Genomic DNA, 21,967 nt, shown 5'->3' on the forward strand with positions numbered 1-21,967 from the left:
GCATTTCTTTGTTTTGCAAAAGTGGTTTCATTGTTTTGAATTCCTTGACTATCTCCTGGAACAGAATGCAGTTGATATTGCAACAAACATAAGCAATAGAATCAAAACAATAGAATAACAGAACAGAACATCGGGGACATCTAGTGGATATAAAAAGACATTGCAAGGATAAGAACAGGACTTGACAAGTGAAGTAAGGAGGACGATCTAGTGGCATTAAAAATATTGCAAGGCAAAGGTTTATTTGACTTAAAACTTCCTTGTGTTGGTTTTTATGGGTGAACAGTTGATTTCTTGATGATATGATGTGATATATGGGTAACTGATAGTGGTATATGTGATAACAGATATTTGAGTTTTACAGGAAAGAAGATATAAGAAAGAAGAAAAAGGATGACAGGAAAAGGAGCGAAAGTTAGGGGCTCTCCCGCCCTGGAGTCAAACTTGGGAAAACTAACACAAGAGGAACCGAAAGAGAAAGATTGGAAGCAGACAATACAAGATAATATAGAAAAATTAGTGGCGATGGGACAGCAGCACGCAAATCAATTTCTGCAGGTTCAAGTTAGTCTGGATGTTTTAACTACACAACTAAATGATTTTAATGTGCAACTGAAAGCTTCTAAAGGCCAAGCAGATGAGAATACACAAAAGATTAGAAAATTAGAAAAAAGACAATGAAATCTCAATCTAGAATACTGGAGATAGAACAAAACCAATATGATGGAGAGGCAACTTTAATGGAAATTCAGATGGAAAGTGCAGCTTGAGTAGTGAGAAAACAAAATGTACCAGAACAGAAGGGGGAAGATATGAAACTAAGAGGAGACATGGGGCTTCCTGATTGGTTTTTATATTATAAGGCCGCAGCGCTACTATGGATTAAAGAGTGGATTATATTAGAATCTCCTCTATGGAGGAGATCTCCTCCATGGAGATCTCCTCCTCCTCCTCCTCTATGGAGGAGATCTCCTCCTCCCCCTAAGGATCTCCTCTATGGAGAACTCGTGCAAGGAAAGCGCCCTACAGGTAGACCACAGCTGCGATACAAGGACATCTGCAAGAGGGATCTGAAGGCCTTAGGGATGGACCTCAACAAGTGGGAAACCCTGGCCTCTGAGCGGCCCGCTTGGAGGCAGGCTGTGCAGCATGGCCTTTCCCAGTTTGAAGAGACACTTGGCCAACAGTCTGAGGCAAAGAAGGAAGGCCCATAGCCAGGGAGACAGACCAGGGACAGACTGCACTTGCTCCTGGTGTGGAAGGGATTGTCACTCCCGGATTGGCCTTTTCAGCCACACTAGACGCTGTGCCAGAACCACCTTTCAGAGCGCGATACCATAGTCTTTCGAGACTGAAGGTTGCCAATATATATTAGAAGATCAAAGAATACTAAAACTGGAGGGACATGATCTTGAATGGGGGTGGCATACATTTGTTTGGTATGGAAAATCAAACGAATATAAGCAATTCAATAATCATATATTAAGGAAATCTTTATTATGGATCTGGGCTAAAATACAAAGACAGATGTATACCAAAATCCCCTGATGGGTGGTGCCGCTAGAAGCATGTACCCAGCCGAATTTACTAGACACAACAAAAATGCTTAGATATGAAAGTTTATTTAAGAAAGATGGGCAATTAAAGACAAAAGAAGAACTGTTAAGACAAGACGTGGTGATGGATTCGTGGACTCGCTTGCAACTTGATTCAAAATTTGGGAAAGAAACAAGAAGGATTCTATTCAGAACAGATGCCATTTCATAGAATACTCTTAGATAGAAAAGAAAAATATATCAAAAGAATGTATATGCTCCTATTGGATTTTGAGATGCATGAAGAAACAATAAAAGAATGTATGATAAAATGGGCGCAAAATACAGGCCATGTTATTACATTAGAACAATGGGAACAGATTTGGAAATATAAAATTTACTAGAGCAATAAATTTTAAAGAAAATGTATATAAAATGTTTTATCGATGGTACATGACACCAGTAAAACTGGTAAAAATGAATCAGAACATATCAAAAAATTGTTGGAAGTGTAAACGTGGACGTTTTATCATATGTGGTGGACATGTAAAAAAATGCAAGTATATTGGAAAATGGTAAAGAATCTAATACAAGAGATTTTTGGATTTACGATACCGCTGAAACCAGTTATTTTTGCTTAATATTACCTTAGATAAAGATAAAGAAAATGATGTGTATTTAGTTATTATGATATTAACTGCTGCAAGGATTTTATATGCTAGATACTGGAAAGATATTAAAATTCCAACGAAAGATGAATTAATAGAGAAAATAATGAACGTGGTGGAAATGGATAGACTTAGAGATTTTGGATCAACAGCACAAACCAACACAGATAGAGCAATGGAGACTATTTTATGCTTGGTTGAAAATGAAGTTGTAGATGTATAAGATAGGGCATTTAGGTGAATGTATTGTATACATGATATATTATACAGGATATGAAATGATAAATGATATTAAGAGGCTAAACTAGAAGAGGAACAAGATTAGATGTATTGATATGATTGCCTGCACCTTCCAACAGTGTGTTTTTGTGTGTGTTGTGTATTGAATTTGGGTTTGTTATGTGTTTGTTTATATTTGTTGTTTGTTTTTATTTTGGAAAATAAAAAAAGGAATAAAAAATTTTTTCCTGCTTAATGATGTCACTTCTGGCCATGACATTGCTTCCAGGTTAATGACATGCTTTCTGGTGGGACAACAGTGTCATTCTAAAAAGTGGGTCACAATGCTAAAAAGTTTGAGAATCACTGTTTTAGAGTATATTATTACCCACTTTGAGAATTGCTTCTGCTGAAAAACCATATATAAAATATTCTAAACAATAATCTCTCATTAATGCCTGATGGTGCACATGCTGTGTAAATAACATGGGTATTTAACTTGTCCTTTTGCCAATTCAATACATTTCTTGCTTTATAAACATTCTGAACTATTCCATAGTCAAAGTCTATCAGAAGCTTAATTACATTTTCAGCAGTTTTCAAAATATAGTACAGGCATGCCCTGGTATCTGTGGAGATTCTGTTCTGGAACACACACACACATCATGGTCAGCTGAAACTGGATACTGGGGGTGCACCAAACCCTCACCTTTGGGTCTTTTGAGCCCTGCAGAGGCTCCCCACGCCTTCAGGTCTTTTGAGCTCCTCAGAGGCTGTGTGCATCTGCCCATGGCCTCTACAGGCTTCAGAATGGCTGCTGAGGCAGAAAAAATCACTTCTGGTTTATTTGTAAAAGCAGATGTGATTTTTTTTCAGCCTAAAGGCCATTCTGGGACCTGCAGAGGCTGCTAGCAGATATGTGAGGGGAGTACAACCTGCATGGCATGGCACCCCTGTATTTAATAGGAGAAAAGTGAGGTATGTGAAACATCTCTTGGCAGGGGAGTCCAAGCTCATAATTGAAGAAAAAAATTAAAACTGGTCAAGGAAGGAAGTAGAAATATGTGAATTTACACAATTCAGAAAACCTTTGGAAGATAATTTATGGCATGAGATACAATGCGAAACCACAAAGAAATGGCAGTAGGAGAAAAATATGACAGTTAAGGCAGAGTGAGTTTTTGGATCACATACAACAGTGGTCTCCAAATTGCAGCCTGATGTGTCTCCGAATTACTTGTCCAGGCACAGTGGTGGTGAAGGCTTTCTGATCCATGCCGCAGCCCTCTGTTTTTGCAGCTGATTGTCTCAGAAATTCACACCAGGGAGCCACTTCTGTTTCCCATCACCCCACAAGGCTCTGCCCCCTATTTCCCAGTGGAAGTGGCTACTTGAGACAATCAGCTGCAAAAACAGACAGTTCTCCCTCAGGGGGCAGGCTTTGTCCCTTCTCAATCTCATTTGTGTCAAATTCAACAAATATTTCACATATTTCAAATAGGACAGATAAATATCCAAAACTTAGTAAGTCTCATGTTAAGCCTGTAACTGAAATTTCACATTCAATACATACCTGCACACTGGCTGGTATAACAGTAGACCCTGAGGCAGAAGATGGCCTATGTGGAGTTGACAATTGTTTTGTAGCACCCTGTGTTCCACTTCCTGTTGCCCCAGACATATTAGTTCTACTAGCTCCAGTTGAATTAAGGTTGCTGCCCCTGTTGATGGGTACATTCATTCCAACTCCACTCATATTATTTTTACCAATAGTTCCAGAGGCAGAAGAGTTGGACAACTTTGAAGGGGCCTGAGGGTTCTTTGCTGGTTGAAGGCCTGAGGTGCGATTAGAGGGCAGTAAATTAATTGTAGGAGACTGCCTGCTGACATTTATGCCACTGGGTTGTTTATGAAGGGAATTGTTGCTGCTGGAGTGACTACTCTGGGATATTAGTGCACTTGAATTGGAAGAACTAGGAGATATGGATTTGGATATTGAGGTGGACTTAGAGGACAGTTTCGGTGATGCAATAGGCTTGGGTGTTACAGAAGGCTTGGATGCTGTGAGCTTGGGAGAGGCAGCAGGTTTGGGAGAGGAAGCCATGGAGAAAGGAGGCTTGAAACCCTGGGCAGAAACCTGTGATACCATGGCCTTGGCTAAATAGTTACTAGAGGTAGAGGTGCTAGGTGTGGTCCGAGATACAAGTGGGTGAGCCATTTGGGAACTATTCCCAGAGGTGGTATTAGGCAAAGGAAGGCGGTATACTACTGATTTATCTGAAGTTTTAGTAACTGGGGAAGAACAAGAGAGTTTGGGATTGCTACTTAGTTTCACCACAGGGTTAGTCTGAGATTTACTAATTGTTGCTTGTAGAGGAGACACGTATTTTTGTTGGGCAGCTGATTGTTGGTGCACCTTTGTTGCTTGTAATGTTGAAGAGCTGCAAACCTGGGCTTCTGAAGAAGTGACAAGGACAGCTGTCTCTTTTGACCTCTGCAAAGTGGGGGAAGCAGCGGCTTGGACCTTACACGAAGAAATATGGGTTTGTGAAGAGGAAGCAGCTTGAATTTGGCTTGACCTCTGTAATCCTTGTTGCAGAAGCTTGGCTGGCAGGGGCTCCAAGGAAACCTTGGGGTTTTGAATTGAAGATCCAGCAATAAGGCCTGAAGAGATGCCGGTCTGAAGCAAATCCTGGGATTTCTTTGGTACTGGACCTGTGTGCCCAGCAATAAGACTTGATGAATGTGATGTCTGAACAGCCTCTACCTTTTTTGAGGATGACAGAGGTAACTTGCTCATTATACTTGCTAACTTCTCTTCTCTGAGACCAGGCCGAGGTCTTGAAGTTGGTGTCTCTAAAGAGGGCCCTACAGAAGAACTCTTGGCTCCACTGTTAATAACAGCTAGAACCTCAGAAACAGAATCCAATGAAGGAGGATTGAAGGAGAGATCTTCATCCAGTGAGTCATCCAGGCAGATCGTCTCTGGAATTGGATTACAGCTAGAACTAGCTAGGGTGCTGATAGGGGTGCTGGTACTTGAAGCAGGAACACAAGTTGAAGTAAAAGGGGTACAGGCTCTCTGCTCCTTCTTTGGACTAGAGTCCTTGAATGAGGGGAAAAAAAGAAGAGTTAAAATGCCCTTCTGAAAACAGGGAGGCAGAACTTTCAAGGAAAGCATGCATTTTACATGCTTGCAGTAATGAGTAAATCAGTTTTTCTTTAAGAGAATTTCAGTATTTGATAAAGGTGCAAATACATATTCAGTCGCTTACCATTCAAGTTTTGTTAACTGCAAAATATGGGCACACTTAAAAGAAAAATAAAATTACAAAAAACACACAAAATTGCATTGTAAATAGCAGGATACCGATTTGTGTAAAGCAAGAGAGTACCTACTCATGAACGAATTCTGCACCCAATACAATGCAGATGCCATGATCTAGTTACCATTTACACAAACAATAAATTGAATAACAGCCTAAATAAGAACTTCTCTGTTGTGGAAAAGGAACGTGCTCCCAGAACATGAACCTGTATTCTTTTAGAGACTAGGCTAAGTCTTTGTTTTAAAAATTAATTCTACTTGTTCAAATCTCAGTTTGTTTTAAGTTTTATTGGTATATATTGCTATGAGTACACTTTATATAAGAGTACACATTACAGTTTCAAAGTTGTTAGTAGCATCAATTTTTCCATTAAGAAAAGAAGGCCAAAACTACAAGTCATATCAACAGACTATGTATTTAAAGATGGGTCTGTCCCCATCAGAACTTATATAGTGGGGTAGGAATATAATTCAGAAGGAATGCTAGCAGGGACAACAAAATCTCCCTTCAATTTTTATACTATCAATCTATCCCCCAAAGACTTCTCTCCCATCCCAATCAGATACAAAAGTAAGCCTAGTTGGGAGAAAAATGCCTGGGAAAGAACCTGCAGTGATAATTCACCACACATTTCTTGGTGCCTTAAAAGTGGACCTAATTCAATGACATCTACAGAGCTGGATCTCCCATGACGACATAAGTTTAGGTCTAAGAACATAAATTGTATTGAATGGAGAAGAAAACTATGACACTCCTTCCTACAGTGCTCATGAAAACATGTACCATAACCATACAGCACAAAGCAAAAGTTTTGTTTTCCCCACTGGCAAGAAAGAAGTCAACATTCTGTTCTGAATTAACTTCTCATAATTTAAAAGCTAGGTGGCAATCGCATCATGAAACGCTTGTTGCAGAAGTCACAGATACTCAATCTTTTCCATTTGATGACAAAATATCCTTGGGCACATCATTCTACTTTTAGCCTAACACATCTCACAAGATGGTTGTGCTAAAAGTGACAACTTCATATACACTGTGCTGAGCTCCTCTGGTGCAATATAAGCATTATAAATAAAAAGCATAGTTGCCATGTGGTATTAAATCAAAGCCTGCATCTTGAAGCTGAATTGCTATTAGACTTTTTTTGCAATTCCATTACATACCTTCACTTTGGGTTTAGGTGCCAAAATCACCTTTTTCTTTGCCCTATGACAGAAGGCAGAGATCTGCAGTTAGAGGCCAAATCATTTTTAACTGAAACGATGTTCCAACATTACCACCAGATGCCTCAGTTCCAATGGTAAGTGTACTGGGCAAACATACAGGACGTGAGCATGGAGCAGACAATTTTCAAGGGAAAACAGTGTGAAAACTTCTTTAATGAAATCCAGAAGAGTTCTGACAAGCGTGCGTGCGTGCGTGCGCGCGCACACACACACACACACACACACAGAGTGCAGTCAATGTTTTTTTCCTACAAAATAAATTCCAACAGAACCCACAATTTGATTTTTAAACTCAAATTTTAGAAGTTCACACTATAATTCCAAAACTTTTTCGAAGTTCAGGGTTTTTTTCAGAGAGAGAGGGGCATCTTCTGAGAATGAAATTGAGAGAAATCAGGTGCACCCAAGGATCATGAATGTGGTCAGAAGGGTCATGACCCTTCTCTTGAGATTTTGCAAAACACTGCAAGCAATAATGACTGGTTGGCAGCTTTCCCTTGCAAAGCTGTTCTATTTGAAATCTAACATCCAGAATACCCATACAGTTCTTTGCAAAACAGTATAACAGTTCCTTTGCTCATACTCTGGCAAAACTCTTTTTATGTTTAACTGTATTTATTAGCAATTCCATTGCTCAAATTGTAAATGTGCATAAAAAGTGTCTACATGTACATATCAAGCAATACGCTGGTTTGAAAGTCAGTGTTACTAGTTTTTAGTCTCTATGAATTTTCTAGCAGTTTGGCATTCTGTTTATGACTTTAAAATTGTAACAGAACTAAATTTAAGAGCAGGCTATAACAAGCTTACTCTACAGTCTGTGAAGTAGTAATGTATTCCTGTAAAATCTTACATAATTTGAAGTTGCAGAACTTGGCCACCAGTAAACTTCATGAACCAAAATGCTGGGAAGTGCACACACACATATGAAGTTGCCACAGATATCTGAAAACAGTGTCTCTACATTCCATTTACACACAAATGGAATGTGTCCTGACTTTTCACACTTTTCATTCCAACACCACCACCTCCCAAGACCTAGATAGTTAATGCCTAACAAACGTTTTCAATATTCAGCATTGAAAAGTTCTGCTTGTAGGCATAAGTTACTCCAAAGAGACAACTTTCCAAATCATCCAATACCTATTCTTCCTGGCCAAGAAAACTGGGACTACTGGCATGCAAATTAGGCACTCCACCACTCCCAGCTCGTATATTGCAATTCAGATTGACCAGGGAACATTTACGATCCATTATAAAGATGGTAGAAATATGCATGTGTACATAATCGTGCAACGTTCAAAGAATAGCAGACATGAAAATATGTGGAGAACCTTTTCTTACAACTTGATAACATTTTCTCTTTTCCTTATGATGGAAACTAGAGGCAACTATTTTACCGTCATCATCATGATTAACATATCATAGGGCTGCCAGGGGCCAGACTGACTGACAGGTGGCCACCCTGGCCTAAGTAAAGAATTTCAACATCACATTCCCACAAATTCTCCCTTTGATATCCTTTGTGTATGGGGGCACTCTAGATCTCATCACGAACAGGAGAAACAAGTGTTGGCAGATCAGCTGTTCTAATAAACACAAATCATTTGGAGTTTGAGGCAGAAACTATCAGGGAAAAGAAGAATATGTGTTATACTCACGGAGCAGATGTGAGATGATTATGAACACTTCGGCTTTCTTTAAAGAGCATCCTGTGAAGGGAGAGAGGATTCTACTTGATCACACATGATAAGAAGTTTACCAGTAATCCCTGCTAACTGGGTAAGAGGCACTTTTTCAAGTGGGTACTTCTTTTTTTATTTAGCAGGGGGAGAGTAACTGGCCCTCCTCACCCCAGCAGTGTCTTTTCTAGTGGCTGTCTGCTGGTGTTCTTTTGCATCTTCTTAGATTATGAGCCCTTTTGGGACAGGAAGCCATTAGTTATTTAATTTTTCTCTGTAAACCGCTTTGTGAACTTTTTGTTGAAAAGCGGTATATAAATGCTGTTAATTACAAATAATTTATCCAGAACTAGATTCAAATAGAGGGTATGTGGTAATGGAATCAAGTCACCAAGTCAATTGTGCAAATAAGGCTGCAATCCTAACCTCACTTTCCTGGGTGTAAGTCCCATTGAACACAATAGGACTTACTTCTGAGTAGACCTGGTTAGGATTGTGCCCTAAACCAGTAACTCAGCAGAGCAAGATGGAAAGGAACAACCATTATGAGAAACAACAATATGCATTTTCAGTACAGGTAATTGCTATACTACAGCCGTATTACTTACTAAAGCATCTTATCAAAACTAAGCACAGCAAATCAACACTACAGACATCCTGGCACTGCAGATCTTTACAAAGGTCCCTCAGGAGGGACAGGAGGTCCGAAACAGCTCCAAACATCATGATCTTCTGTACACGGTGACACTACTTCCTACTGGCCTAATGTGCGATAATGGGTTCCTCCACTACAGGCTGCGTCAGGTACAGACACAGAGTAACTTATCCTGTGAATGAGCTTGGTGGGGTTTCTACTGGGGGCTTATGTCAAAAGATGCACTGCTCAGCCCAGTTCCCTTCATGCTCTGCTGTGTCAGAGTGAAAATGGATAAAGAACATACATGGAATGGGCTGGAATATGGGGCAACTGGGATAGAATAGCAGTAATGAGTAGGAAAGCCCCCCATCAATTAGAGGAGTCCTTGATGTGTTGCAGCATGTAGAACAGTTGTTTTTGCTCTAAGCAGGATCCAAACATTGTAGTAGGAACCTGCTTTCAGGAGTCACTTGTACTGCAAGACTTGAGGACACAGACTTCCTCAACTGGAATGCAGTATGTAACATACTAAGGAGGAAGACATGGAACTGCATTGTGACACCAGCCCTAGAGTTCAAGGAAACAAAGTGGCTGGCCAACCAAGCTTTTATCAGATGCTGTGTTCACATTAGAGCAATGTTTCCCAAACTAATGGGTGTTTCCCAAACTCACCAGTGGGTGGAGAGTCAATTTTTGGTGGGTTGCAAAAAGTTTTTGAAACATTTAAAAAATGCACACTTTGCAAGCACCCTTGCCCAGTTTGCAGACAAAAACTGTTAGCAGGAACTACATGAGGTATTGCAGAGGCAATATTGCAGTGTTGTAGTATGAGATAATCTTCAGACCCCCAAATTAAAATGTCACATTTTCTGATTTTCTCTAGTAATTGGAGTGCTGTTGATCACATGTGAACCCAGTTTCAGCCTTTTGTCTGGCCTGGAAATCCCTAACTGCACATCTTGCCATCCAGTTCAGGATTTGGGTACCCTGGAATGACTGTAAAGGTTTGGGGGAAACAGTCCTAAGGACATTTCTAGGGAATTAATGTCTACACATGTGCGCACACCCACACGCACACACACAAAATATATACATAAGGTTTCTGGCAACCTCAGAAGCACAGGACCCTAATTATTATTAATCAATAATTTATTTATCATTAATAAAATATTTCTTTCTAGATTCTTTTGTCTAGTGGGTTGCAAATTACTGTCATTTTAAAAAATGGGTCCCAGTGCTAAAAAGTTTGGGAAGCATTGCATTAGAGTCTTGGCAACTTCAACCACCTCTAGTCATTAATCATGTCACTTTACCCTAATTAGCAGGACTCAATTTTCACTCTACAGTAGTACATGAAAAAAATGTGCTATTGAAATATCAAAATCACCATAATTTCTCTGAGCTGTAGGCACAGACATTCTTTGGATAAAAGAACAAATCTGTACACATCTTGTATAAGCAACTTCCAATTTCACTACTCCTTAGTTCTACTTGATGAACTTTTAGGCACCATTCATATAAATCCTACAAGTTTTCAGTCAGGACTTTCAGCCTTTGTACTCCTATTCTAAGGGGCAGTGCCAAACATGGGGTATTGCAGGGCCAGTACTCACACAGCCTGCCCCAGGGAGCTGCTACACAAGTTGTGGCTGCTTATGAAAAATAGGAAGAAAATGTAGAATCATGTGATTTTAGCTTCTTACTACTTTAGAAGCTTCTGTGACTTTGTTGCAGCCAACAGCCATCAGCAAGTTCAACTGGATGGGGGCAGTCAGGGAACTGTGGGCACTTCCTCCTCCTTCTTCCACTTCACTAATCAATCTGGCTTGTTCTCAGGTGCTCTCTGCATTGTTGGCAGGGTGGCAACAGTTCTTCCCCTTTCCAGCCTCCAAGTGTAGAAAACTCACACCTGTTTGCATGCCATTCTAGTCAGCTTTGTAAGCTGGGAGGGGAGAAGATTTGGTAACATTTTAAAGTATGCATGTTAGACCTAGGGATGGAAGATGCACATTAGAGGGAAAGAAGAGAAATGGCAGAAAGGAGGGGAAGAGCAAGGAGATTAAAGAGCCAGATGCAGGAGAGACAGGGAAGAAACAGAAGGACTATGGCAGATGGAAGAGGAGAACTGGGCTGCGGAGAAGAAACCTCTCAGCATGCAAGACACACCCCCTGAGACGGCAACATCATAACTGCCCAGACATTTTTAATGTTCCTGAAGAACATAAAGGGACATTTGTTTTAAAATGTATGGGTGCTAATAGCAAAAAAAATGCAATAGTTACTGTTGAAAAAACAAATAGTGCCTCAACCCAAGTTAAGCTATTTCTTATCTTTTTAACAACATATTACAATTGTAAAACCAGGCCTTCTAAACTACTGTGTGGTTTTCCACAAAACATTCAGTGCTGCTCATCTTCATTCTCTGAAGTCCGAGTGTCTGTTTTTTATGTTTTATTGTTTTTATTTATACTAATTGTTTTAAATATGCATCTTGAGTGCACTCACCTGGAGATAGGCAGGAGATAGGCAGGTGAAAAATAATCTCACATTAACATTTTATCAGACTATATGCTTCCTGAAGATAGTTTAAAAGGCACAAAGAACGCACTACAGCTCAAAACATAAGACACAACTCACAAATGTTTTTTTTAAGAGACAAGCAGGATTTATATAGACATTATTCAAGATGCCATGAACTGCCCTGAAACTAAATATGAAAATTTAACAATTCTGCCACAGAACAGATAAGTGAACAATTTGAGATCTGACTGCTTGCCAAAACTGTCGCTAAAGGCAACAAGCAACCAATACAGACACTGTGACTGAGAACCCTCTTGAATATTAGATGTTTATACAGCCTTTCCAAATAAAGCTGCTTACAATAAAAAAAATCCCACAAACATATCAACAGAAAAACTTCCAGCAGCCTAGAGTATATGAATTGTAACATGATCTTAAAGTTCAGGCAGGAAATACTGGTGCAGGAGATCCTTCAGGTAACCTGGGCTCAGATTGCATAGGGCTTTAAAGGCAATAACTAGAACCCTGAATTGGGTCCAGCAGCAAACTAGTAATTGATACAGATGTCAGTATTGGTGTATGCATTCATAATGACTCACAGTGGTTAGAAGATGTATTTTATACCCCTTAAAGCTTCCAGAGAGTTCAAGGGCAAACCCACATAAAGCACACTATCACAGTCAAGTCTGAACGTAAGAGCTTGGATTTCCAAGGCTGGATTCAGTTTCTCTAGATAGGGTCACAGCTGGCAAATCAACAGGAGCTGGTAAGAGGCACTCCTGGTTACTGCTGATAACATCTAAGGGCAGCACTGGAACCCAAGTATCGCATCTTTGGGAGAGTGCAAGCATATCAAGCAAGGGTGATTTGCTTGATATGCTTGCACTGTCAAGCATATTAACAGGGTTGAAAACCAACACAACCTCCACTTTTATCTTGCATGTAAGTAGGTGGAAATGCAAACATGCATATATACTCTATTTCTATTAGCTTAGATCAGTGTTTTCAACGGCTGTGCCATGGCACACTAGGCAGCCTCAGAGGAGGCAGGCAGCAGCTGAGCGCGGGAGAAGCGGCTGCTTTGACCCTCATGCAGTGTTGAAAAAGGAGCAGCCGAGGCTGCTTTGCATTTCCTGCTGTGAGCAAGAGGAAGGCTGCAACCCGATCTTCATTTACCTGGAAGTAAGTCCCGTTGACTATTACGGGGCTTACTTCTGAGTAGACACGCCTAGGATTGGGTATGAAGACCCTTGTTGCCTGCCAACTGGGCAGCCAAAGGAGCCTGGAGGAGGTCTGGGCAGAGTGAGTGAGGAGGGAGCCAGGGGGATGCAAGCAGGTAGGAAGCCAGCATCTGCTGAGGCCACCAGCCTAAGAATGGGCTGGCTTGGCTCAGGGGCCAGGAAAGTCCCTTCTCCTTGCCACAGTTGCCTGCAGCTCCCCAAAGCGAAAGGTGGGAAGGTGGGGATGAGTGAGGGGAGGGACAGTAGGAGAGGTGCTAACTGCAATTATGAGAGGAGGGAGGAATGTCCCTGTGAGAGGGGGTGGGTGGGGAAGAGGAGGAGAGAGAAGTGCCAATTGCCTGCTCCTGTATTTGAGAAAAAAGAGTGCAACCAAAAGCCCAATCCTAGGCATGTCTACTCAGAAGTAAGACCCACAGGCACATTCCTCTCCAATGTCCCCCCTAGTCTTCGGCTGCAATCCTAACCACACTTTCCTGAGAGTAAGCCCCACTGAACAAAATAGGACTTACTTCTGAGTAGACCTGGTTAGGATTGTGCCCTTTGTCATGCAATGATTTGTATTAATTAGATTAATTAAAAATTAATTGTAATGTAGTGATTTAATGTAATTTAATGTAAGTAAAAAAAACTGGGAGTGTGCCTTGACAATTTTAGTGCCTTGACAGTGTGCCGTGAGCTGAAAAAGATTGAAAATGGCTGGCTTAGATCATAGTATCTGAGTCTGACAACAGTGCCAGTACAATCTCATAAAGTTCAATTGTTAAATGGGACAAGTCATATAGCTCCAGCATTTTCCTGGAATACAGCAACAAAAAGTCTATCTATTTTGTATCTGATACAAATAATGAAGTCTCTCATTATCTTCACCTTTCAATATTACTTCACTGAGCTTCTGAAGTTGTCCATAAGCAACTTGTGAGGAATTTTAAAACATATATTCTGCCTTTGTAATAGAGAAAACCCAAAGTGATTTATAGGACAGGACACACCACAGCAATAAAACAAAACTTTAAGGAAAAAAGAATGTGAGCAATTACTACAACAAAACATCCCACCTGAAGGCTGTCCTAGTAACCCCACCACCATTTGATATAGTATATAATACGAATATGCTGTTTTTTTTTTTCAACATATATATGAAATCCAGGCAGAAAGAGCATGTCAGCATTGTTGACTTTTTTGCACAGACAGTTACAACTCTACATATCTTTTCTGGATGCAGTGTTATAAAACTGCTGTTTGAACACACTTTGGCCCGAATCCAAGGACAACTACAGTAGTTAGAATAATTACACTTTGTTGACCACAGATGCATTCATTCACGACAAAAGATGCATCCAGCCAGTTCAGTGGGGCTGGGATGAGCATCAAAAATGCAGACAGGTATAGGATGTACATCTGCAAAAGCTGCTAAAAGCACATGGATCTCTTGCTGAATTGGGGTGCTTGACTTTAATCCTAAGAAAACAGTATGATTAATAATTAGAGGCTACTCATCTTTATCTACCCTGTGCAAGATCATTTGTTGACAATAAAACAAACCTGTCCTTTGCCTACAGAAAGTCAATAGAACAATGTTTCATTTGGAAAATCTGATTGATAATCTTAAGGATGCCCTCATACCGAGGCTGCTAATTATCTCTCCTCAAACTCTTCACATCCTCTCTTACCTAAGCTGAAGTCCTGTGGCTTGTCTTTGTCTTGTCTATCTTAGATTGCAAACTCTTCAAGGCAGGAAAGGAGTGTCACTGTTCATAAAGAGCCAGGTATATTTACAGCACTATATACACATTAATACTTAGTAATAATCATGCCATTGTGACCAAACTATTTAACACCACATTTGTTTGGAAGTTTGAATAGCTTCTGAATTAGCAGCCATCCTTAATTTGTAGTAACAATCTTTTTTCAAACTCTCAGGAAGCTGACTTTATTCAAACTAGCATACCACATACCACGGGGGGGGGGGTGAATCCGTTTTATGGTGAAGGTTAAAAATGAATTCAGTCAGACTTCCTGGAACAAGACAAGCTGCGAACTAAATAACACAAGGCAAACTGCATAAACATCAGTTAATTACAGATAGTTTTGAGCTAGACCAAAATAAAGCACTTGATGGAAATAAAAGCCTCAATATGTTGAAAGTGGTTTCAGTGAGTACAAGAATATGCATACAACACAAAGCCTTATTACAAATTAATATTCACTTCAGTTGTATTTGTTACTGCTAACTTCCTTTCAAAACTACAAAACTAGTGCAAATTATATCTTTAAGTTAGGCAACTGTTCCAAATGGACCCCTAGAGCTCCCCTTTCTGCTACGTATCTGAATCACTTTTAAGAAATGCTTTTATTTATGGGTGTGGATGGGTGGGCTTATCAAGCTCATATTTTATTATCTTTTGTATCCCCCTACATCTTCCAAATTCCTCCAACATTTATTCTTAAGAGTCTAGCAACTTTCCTAAAAGACATGTCAATCAGCTTCTAGGAACCACCTAAACCCTCACTAGAAGTATGTGCTATAAATTCTCAAATAGGTAGACTAACATGTTGTGCAGTGTTGTGTGGATATTATATTATCTCCCTTGCAACTCTAGAATCAGGGATTATCCAAAGAAAATGACTGGTGGCAGAATAAGAAAAAAGTAGGTATTTATTTATACAGCACACAGTCTGTGGAATTCATTGCCACAAGATGCGATAGCCACTAGCTTGGTTGGCTATAAAAGGAGATTGAATAAATTCATGAAGCACAGGTATCAGTGGTTACTAGTCATGGTGGTTTTGTACTAGGTCAAGTGGCAGCATGTCTCTGAGTACCAGTTGCAGGGGAGCAATGGAGAGAAGCAAAGTATACCTTTCTTTTAGGTTTGCCAGGGGAAGCTGATGAGCCATTGTGGGTTACAGAATGCTAAACTGGCTTTTGGTCTAATTCAGCAGGACCTTTCTTATGATGCCATATAATTGATCATAGTGCCAAACTTCCACCAAGGTCCTAGTTTTCCAATCTGCATCAAAACTGCCAAAGTGCTATGAACACAGTTAGTGAAACTACTACTTACTTACTAGTTTGAGAGGAAGAATAGAAACATCAGCCTCTGTTATGAGTAGCTTCACATTCTTCAACATTCACCAAGAGGATCTATACTACCAGCTGGCATATAAATGCATTTCAGCTCTTCAAAGCACTTTATACACACACACAGCAATCCTTTCAAAAGCCCTGTGAAACAGGTCCTTATTACAGATGGTGGGCTCAAGCGTCAAGGATAGTTGTATTCATCAAACTCTGAGGCCCATGGCCCTCTCTTTTGGCCCTGGCATGCCTCAGAATTAATCATGGAAGTGTATCCTAAATGCTTCCGTAATGCATTCCGAGTCATGCCTGGGCAAAGGGAGGGGAGTCAAAGGCCTTGGCATGAGCCAGAAGTGGCTTCCAGAAGTGTTAGAGACTGTCCCCCACACCACCATCCACAGACAAATCCGAGATGCCAAAGTCATGGTATCCATGGTAAAGACCACGGATGGCAAGGGAGAACTGTACTTTAAATTTGGCATTTTGTTCATAGTCCAGTAATGCAATAATTATTTGAATCTACTAAACAGACATGAAACTAACCAGAAGTGTTAGTCCAAAATGGATGGCACACTACACCAAGAACAGCAGCAATGTTGTTTAAGTTGCCCAACATAAAATGTGTATTCCCAGAAACCTGGAAAGTTATAAATCAGCTACACAACAGTTCCCCAAATAAGATGGTGAACTTTGTCCCAAATCATGATATCTGGGACACCCGGATTTACTCCCTATTTCTTCAACATACAGGCATGCCTCCATATTCATGGGGGATCTGTTCCATTGACCTCCCCCCTATGCATACAGAAACCGCAGATACAGGGACACCACCTGCACACCCCCTAAAGTGTTTTAAAGCCTTATCAGGGCAAAAATGTGCTTGGTTATACATTTCCTCTTGTAGCTGCCTCTTGGCAGTTGGAACACTTAAAAACTCTGAGGTCAACAGGAAATGGTAACTTTGCTTCCTGTTGACCTCAGAGTTTTTTTCAGGTGTTCTGGCTGCCAGGAGGCAGCCTGCAGTGCACTATAAGCCTGAAGTTTTATAGCAATTTGTATAACCAAGCACACTGTCGCCCAGTTAAGGCTTTAAAACTAAAGGATACGGGGGGCCCGTATCTGCTGATAAATTGAAACCATAGATACAGGAGTGTGCCTGTATACATTTTTTTTAAGACACTTCAGGATTCTGAACTTCAAAGCAACCATGATGCTGTTTCACATGGTCTAGTTCAACACGCCTTGAACCTGATATTTTGCATGTGATATTTACACCTATTGGCATAATTAGATAGCATTTGAATGCAAATATTACAGATGTGCTCAATTTCCACTGAAGTGCTGGAATTCCAACATTGCTCCACTTCCAAAGACTCTGAAAGTCATTGATGAACTGACAGTAAGGACAACAAACAGTAGAAATAACAAATAAGAAATAAGCAAATAAACTATAACTATAACAGAGTCAGTGTCTCTGGCTATTTCATCAGCACTGATTTTCTATCTTCTAGAGCAGGGGTGTCCAAACATTTTGGCAGGTGGGCCACATAATCTCTCTGACACTGTGTCGGGGCCAGGGAAAAAAAGAATTAATTTACATTTAAAATTTGAATAAATTTACATAAATGAATTTATTAGAGATGGAACTTATATGAATAAATGAAGGTCTTGCAGTAGCTCAAGGCCTTGCACAAAGCAAGACCAGCCTTTCCTTTTCTGCTACTGCTGCATCACAGATGTGAAACAGCAAGTAGTGGAGGGAGCCCTCGTCCCACAGCTCAGGTGAGAGGTCGAACAGTTGTCCTCATGCTGAGAGCAGTTGAATCGGGCCAGCATTGGCTCCAGCAAGTCTCTGGAGGGCCAGAGGCTCATTGGAGACTGGGGGCTCACCAAGGGCCTGATTGGGAGCCCCTGAGGACCACAAGTGGCCCCCGGGCCGAGGTTTGGGCACCCCTGTTCTAGAGGACTTGAAGTAGGTAAAATGGGAGAATAGACGAAAGCACTGGGATAATCAACTTCAACTATGACCCAGAAGTTCAAAAGCAATACTGTATCCAGCACAGGTGTTCTGGATAATAAATGGCTTGGTAAGCCTAGGTTACCTGAGATTTAAGTCATCTTAAATCTCCACCTGGGATTTAAGTCATCTTCTGCCCAGTGCAAAGTTTCCCAGAGAGGCAAGATTATCTATAATTTAATTGACTTATTGTCAAGATTTGAGGTGCAAGAGACTCACTGGTGGGTCGCGAGCCAATTTCAGGTGGGTCCCCATTCATTTCAGTATTTTATTTCTAATATATTAGACTTGATGCTACTCTGGGATGTGACTGTATTTGGGGAAATGCTACAGACCTGTACTTTTAACAAGCTACTATGCATATTCTTTTAACAATGATAGTAAATGGGACTTATTCCTGGATAGATGTGGATAGGATTGCAGCCTAGGATTGTTAAAAATTTTCCTGCTTGATGATGTCACTTTTGGTCATGACATCACTTCTGGTGAGTTGACAGATTCTCATTCTAAAAAGTGGGTCCCAGTGCTAAATGTGTGAGAACCACTGCTCTAGCCTCCTGTAGAAAGCAAGGTCTACGCAGATAGCGGCTGCTCAGCAGCTTTAGGTTGACCTGGATGCAACTGGAAAACTTTGTTTGCCTTTGGCCAAGACAGAATACTGAAATCTAGACACTGAAACAGTCTCCTTGTATTATCTTTCTGGTACACCGATCAAGATATGCCAATGCCCAGACTACGGAATATGAAAAGAGGGTGTTCTGAAACAATCAAGTGGCTTTGCCCTTTTCTGGAAGGGTAGTCCTAAAATGTGGTGATGAGCAATTGCTACTGAAACTCTATTGAATCCCACACTGTTCCATCCACTTCTGCACGTATATGTGGACACAAAACAAGTGTAGAAAATGTCTGTGTAGACATTTAGCATATGGTGCATATGCAAATGGCATCATAAGTATTCCAAAATTCACTCTCACTGGAAAAGGTTTGCAAGAGCCAGCCAAGGTCAAATCCAAAACAAAATTGCTTGGAAACATAGTTTTAGTCAGCTGATTCTACGATTTGAGAAACTAGATTCACATAACCTTACTGTAAGTGATTTTGGACATACTTTTTTAGAAAAGCAGGGCACAAAATTATTTAATTAATGTGGGTCAGCCTCTCCTGTTTGCTTAGCTTTAGTCTTAAGGTGCTCTTAGATCCATTGCCATGCCTGGACCTGCAGGCTGCTGTGTTGGGCCTATAGTAATTTACCTCAATTTCACATGTACACTCAAGAGTTTCTTTTCTTATATCCTATTAAGTTATTTCAGATCAGCCAAGAATGGTGTTTGCTTATTTCATCTACATACTAAACGAAATACATACACCGTTCCCTTAGAATTCTCAAAGTCCAAGAAATGTTAAGGAACTTTTCATTTGACCCTACTTTTTTTGGGCTAGGGTTAAGTGTTTAATGGTATGATTTTACTCTTGTTTGATTGGATGTTTTATATGCTACTTTTGAATTGCAAAGTATCCTAGATCTTAACAATGGGTCATAAAGGGACTAATTGAAGTTACTGTAGTTTACACAGCTAAATTAGTCATGCCCATTTAATTCAGCCTAAGAAGAATGAATAAGTAGTATTTGAATCTAAGCAGGAACCATACCTAGCTTGCATCCAGCCTTTTGGCCATAGTGGCTTCACCTCTGTCTCCATAAAGGTCTTGAGATAATCTTCTGCAGACTGGCTTTTATTTGGCTCCAGCTCATAACAGCCCAGTTTTATCTTGACAAGATTACACAGCAAAGTCCTGTTGAGAAAGAAGAGATGAACTTAATCCTTATGTCTAACAAACTTCACCATCAGTGCATCTAAGCTATCTCTGTACATCCTTCTAGGCCTGGAAACCCACCCTATTACTGCTGCTCCCGTGGGGACTTTGCCTCCAGAGAGCCCAGGTCTACCCGGCTATACTTACAATGGGTAGACCTGGGTTCCCTGGAGGCAAAGTCCCTGAGGAAGCACAGGTCTACCCATTGTAAGTATAGCCAGGTAGACCTGGGCTCTGTGGAAGCAAAGTCCCTCAGGGAACCCTGGTCTACCCTTTGTAAGTATAGGCACGGAAGTCCCGATGGGGTCAAATTTGACGCGCATGCCCAGGAAGCGGTTCCAGGAGGTTGGGCAGATCCAGGGGCCGGACCCCGGATAACACACTCCACTCGGGCGTGCCCTCCCAGGTATATGGAGACGGTGTCTTCGGCACCCCTGGAGAGCTGGGCCAGGATTCCCCGGCCTGGTGCTCGGTGGACCTGGGCTCCTGAAGTCAGCGCTCCCCTGGGGAGCCCTGGACTACCCGGGCCGGGCAGCACCAAGTCCGACAGGGAGTCCAGGTCCACCTGCGCAGGGCAGCACCGTGTCCCGCAGGGAGCCCTGGTCTACCCATTGTAAGAATAGGCACAGAAGTCCTGATGGGGTCGAATTTGATGCGTGTGCCCAGGAAGCAGTTCCAGGAGGCTGGGCAGATCCAGGGGCCGGACCCCAGATGTCCAGATGGCACACCCCACTTGGACGTGCCCTCCCGGGGATATGGAGATGGGGTCTTCAGCACCCCAGGACAGCCAGCCCAGGGTTCTCTGGCCTGGTGCTCGGTGGAACTGGGCTCCTGAAGTCAGTGCTCCCCTAGGGAGCCCTGGTCTACCTGGGCTGGGCAGCACCAAGTCCGGCAGGGGGCCCAGGTCCACCCAGGCCGGGCAGCACCAAGTCTTATATTCTGTCTTCCTTAAAGAGGCTTAACGCAAGTACAGCTTAACTTAAACTGTTCTACTCCACATTATATAAACTCTGACATTTCAGTTTTGCAAGGCTGGAATCATGTTTCTAAAATTCAGAAGGTGCATTTCCAGGTTATCCCAAAAAACCTATCAAAGGTAGATATAAATTCCACGTGGTCTAAGAATACATTATGATTTCCTTGTCTGTATTTCTGTGTGCTTGAAGAACAAAGTCCAGAATGATTCTAGAACTCCAGACAGCTTGCTGGTGTTTACAAACCCTCACCTTAAAAGGACCTTGCTGTGGAAACTGATAAGATGCAATGGTTAGGAAATGGAGACACTGAATATGGCACTAAGACATGAAATTGTATGAAAGTAGAAAGGGGCAGGGGGAGAGCAGATTACTATTAACTTTGTAAATTCAGTGCTGCTGAATGATCAAATGGAGACAATTACCTAATCACAGCAGTCGTCAAGAGCCAAAGGATCAGAGATTCTTCTCTATATTGAATGATTTCAGATTTATTGCTTCACCATAGTAGGAAAGCCAGAACAAACGATAGTGCACTGCAGCTTGCTTTACATTAGTTATGCCTGTATTTTGGTAAGCAGCAAGATATCACAGGGACAGAAACCAACTCAAGTTAAACTGTTAGGGAGAGCTGTAACTTGTCAACAACCAAGCCAGGGGTCGCTAAACTTTCAGCTATCAGCACCAGATCATGCAGTTATGCTCTAATCCAGTGATTTTCAACCTTTTTCATCTCATGACACACTGACAAGGCGCTAAAATGGTCAAGGAACACTATCAGTTTTTGGACAACTGACAAGGCACACCACACTGACAGCAAGGGACTTGCATCCCCAATGGCCCCACTAACAAATTACCCTCCCCCAAACTCCAACAGCTCACCTGTGGACCATTTGCAGCACACCAAGGCGCCATGGCACACTGGTCGTAAATAGCTGCTCTAATTGTTAGCCAGAGCAGGTCAATCAGAAAGTGCATACATAATTCTAACAATGGTCACAGTAGGAAAAAAATGTTTGTAAAGT

At 41.2% G+C, this 21,967-nt stretch overlaps 1 protein-coding gene across 1 annotated transcript in view; it reads right to left on the minus strand.

Annotated features, from left to right (window-relative positions):
* UBN2 (ubinuclein 2) overlaps nt 1-21,967 on the minus strand; it is a 68,265-nt gene that overhangs the window by 18,671 nt on the left and 27,627 nt on the right. The window contains exons 11-14 of the mRNA XM_066633372.1: nt 19,804-19,947; nt 8,639-8,689; nt 6,915-6,957; nt 3,996-5,528 (exon numbers count right to left, since the gene is read on the minus strand). Of these exons, the coding sequence (XP_066489469.1) occupies nt 3,996-5,528; nt 6,915-6,957; nt 8,639-8,689; nt 19,804-19,947 (1,771 nt within the window). The remainder of the gene's footprint in view (nt 1-3,995; nt 5,529-6,914; nt 6,958-8,638; nt 8,690-19,803; nt 19,948-21,967) is intronic.

Source organism: Tiliqua scincoides, chromosome 7 (assembly GCF_035046505.1).
Source record: "Tiliqua scincoides isolate rTilSci1 chromosome 7, rTilSci1.hap2, whole genome shotgun sequence".
Classification (NCBI taxonomy): Eukaryota; Metazoa; Chordata; class Lepidosauria; order Squamata; family Scincidae; genus Tiliqua; species Tiliqua scincoides.